Source organism: Penaeus monodon, chromosome 7, assembly GCF_015228065.2.
Source record: "Penaeus monodon isolate SGIC_2016 chromosome 7, NSTDA_Pmon_1, whole genome shotgun sequence".
NCBI classification, from domain to species: Eukaryota; Metazoa; Arthropoda; class Malacostraca; order Decapoda; family Penaeidae; genus Penaeus; species Penaeus monodon.
Window position 1 is genome coordinate 38,688,357 of NC_051392.1, and position 2,500 is coordinate 38,690,856.

A 2,500-nucleotide genomic window follows, 5' to 3' on the forward strand; every position below is an offset into this window, starting at 1 on the left:
CCCGCGTTCAAATCCCTCGCCGCCAGTGGATGGCAACCCCGGCCATTCCTAGCACACAGGGGGGTCATTTAGACGCAGAATGAAACGGACAGCATGTCACACCAAGAATATCCATTGTAACAAATGGAATCAAACTAAACTAAATTATTGTTGTGCACGCCGATGGGTTTCATCGATAACTGAGGGAGGTGGTACTGGAGGCGAAAGGGATAAAGGATAAGAGAGAAAGGGTGGGATGAGCTTAATTAACGAGAGATTACGTGTTGGAAGAGGACTCGTGCACGCCGATTAGTGTTCTTGGAATCAGAAGTGGATGCAATTTGTCGCCTTTCGGGCTTGTGACGATGAGGTAAAGGATGTTAATTAGTTTTAGTGAGATGAGAAGAAGGAGAAATAATGAGAATTGTATCGAAATCTAAATGATTAAGCAAAAAGTATCCTTAAGTTCATCATACTTGCAGGTAAGGAAGTTTAACAAAAGAATATATAACAATTAAATAAAACAAGGATGCAAAAGAATGCATAAGATACATTTGAGGAAACAGAAAAAAAAATATATATGCGAGAAAAATACATGGGTTACTTTTTTTCGGTGTTCAGTTAATTAGAAAAAAAATTAATTTCCTGATCGCCTGATGGCGGCAGATAGAGGAAACGATACATTTCCGAAGGAGAATATAGTCACCATAAAAAAAATATTTATCAGAAGTTTAGGAGAACGTATTTTGGGTTCTTTCCCTCATTAAAATACGAAAATAGTGGGATAAAAAGTATATATTTAACAGTTTGCAGTCAAATTTTCAGTGTTTGGAGCAGTGATTTTTAACCTCTCTCCCTCTCCCTTTCTGCCCCCCCCCCTCTCTCTCTCTCTCTCTCTCTCTCTCTCTCTCTCTCTCTCCTCTCTCTCTCTCTCTCTCTCTCTCTCTCTCTCTCTTCCTGCCCCCGTCCCCTCTTTCTCTCTTCCTGCCCCCCCTCTCTCACTCTCTCTCTCTCTCTCTCTCTCTCTCTCTCTCTCTCTCTCTCTCTCTCTCTCTCTCTCTCTCTCTCTCTCTCTCTTCCCTTCTTTCTTACCTCTTCCACCGTCAGCGGAAGCATCACTCGGCTGAAAGGAAAGCAAAGACGTGGATGAATAAATCAATAATTGGAATAGAATTAAACAATAGCAAATAAAGAAACAAAATGAAGTGATTACGGCAATAAACGTAATAATCAGCAAAAAAGAGGGAATAAGGAAGGGACGATAACAGTGAAAAGAAAGCAGGAGGGAAAAAAATTGGAGAAAATACGAATGGCAATGGATATCTTCACAAAACAAGGGATGTATTTAACTTGTTTCAATCAAATATCGATTATTCGTGTATAATCGAAGTCGATCCATTGCATCGCTTGTATTGTGAAGAAATTCACTCTCAATCATACCTTTTCTACGTTTGACGTCGTGAATACGGTTCGTGGGGAAAAAAATCATAAAATAAGATCTGATTTCGGGTAAAAACGTAAATAAAGGACAATAATAGAAGATTCATGATATTTACACTGTTAAAGGAAGATGAATATGAATAGAGGATAATGAAGAAATTAATGCCCCCCCCCTCTCTCTCTCTCTCTCTCTCTCTCTCTCTCTCTCTCTCTCTCTCTCTCTCTCTCTCTCTCTCTTTAACTATTTATCTGTCTGTTTATCTATCTGTCTATCTATCTATCTTTATAACTGACAGGTTGGTAGTGATAATTATTCAAAAAACAAATATGCAATTTGGATTTTGTGCTTTCATTACTGATGAGAATAAACACGTTCGTAACGATTAACACAAATACTCAAATCATCGTAATGACGAAATTGACGATAGCACAGAAAATAGTGTTAGTTTATCGTGACACTGATGATGATATGGAATGAAGATGGAAATATATAGGACGAAAGTAACGATCATCATGATGGTTTTAATATTACTGATATAATGACAAAATGATACGAACAGACAGGTCAGTACTTATATTTAGCAACAATTATGATGGTGTCAAAGGATAACAGTTATACCACGAATAGTGAGAATAATAATGATGATGATAACGATGATAATTGTCTATACATGCTAATAATAAAAACGATATTAACATGATATAAAATTATGATGTTATCATGATGGTAATTGTAATATCAATAATGATTACATTTATAAATTCAGCAATTATGATAATAATAATGATAATGTAATTAGTGATAATAACAATACTAATTACATCAATAATGATAATAATGTTATCAATAGGGATAGTAATGATAATGGTGATAAGATAGGCATCAGTTATGACAAGTATTCACAATAACGCTTGACAATAATGATATTAACACTAACAAAAATGAGACACAGCAAAATAGTAATAATGATGGCAATGCCTATATTGATAATCTAGTGATGATGATTACAACAGCAATGACAATAACAAACAACGCTTTGGATTATCATGTGGACGATGAGGATAATCGTACAAATCAATA

General features: G+C 35.7%; 1 protein-coding gene across 1 annotated transcript in view; it reads right to left on the reverse strand.

Annotated features, from left to right (window-relative positions):
• Window positions 1-2,500, reverse strand: part of LOC119575297 (phosphatidylinositol transfer protein beta isoform-like) — a gene marked incomplete at its 3' end in the record, with an annotated part of 8,156 nt that overhangs the window by 4,732 nt on the left and 924 nt on the right. Inside the window, 1 exon segment of the mRNA XM_037922837.1 lies at window positions 1,072-1,102. Within this exon segment, the coding sequence (XP_037778765.1) occupies window positions 1,072-1,102 (31 nt within the window).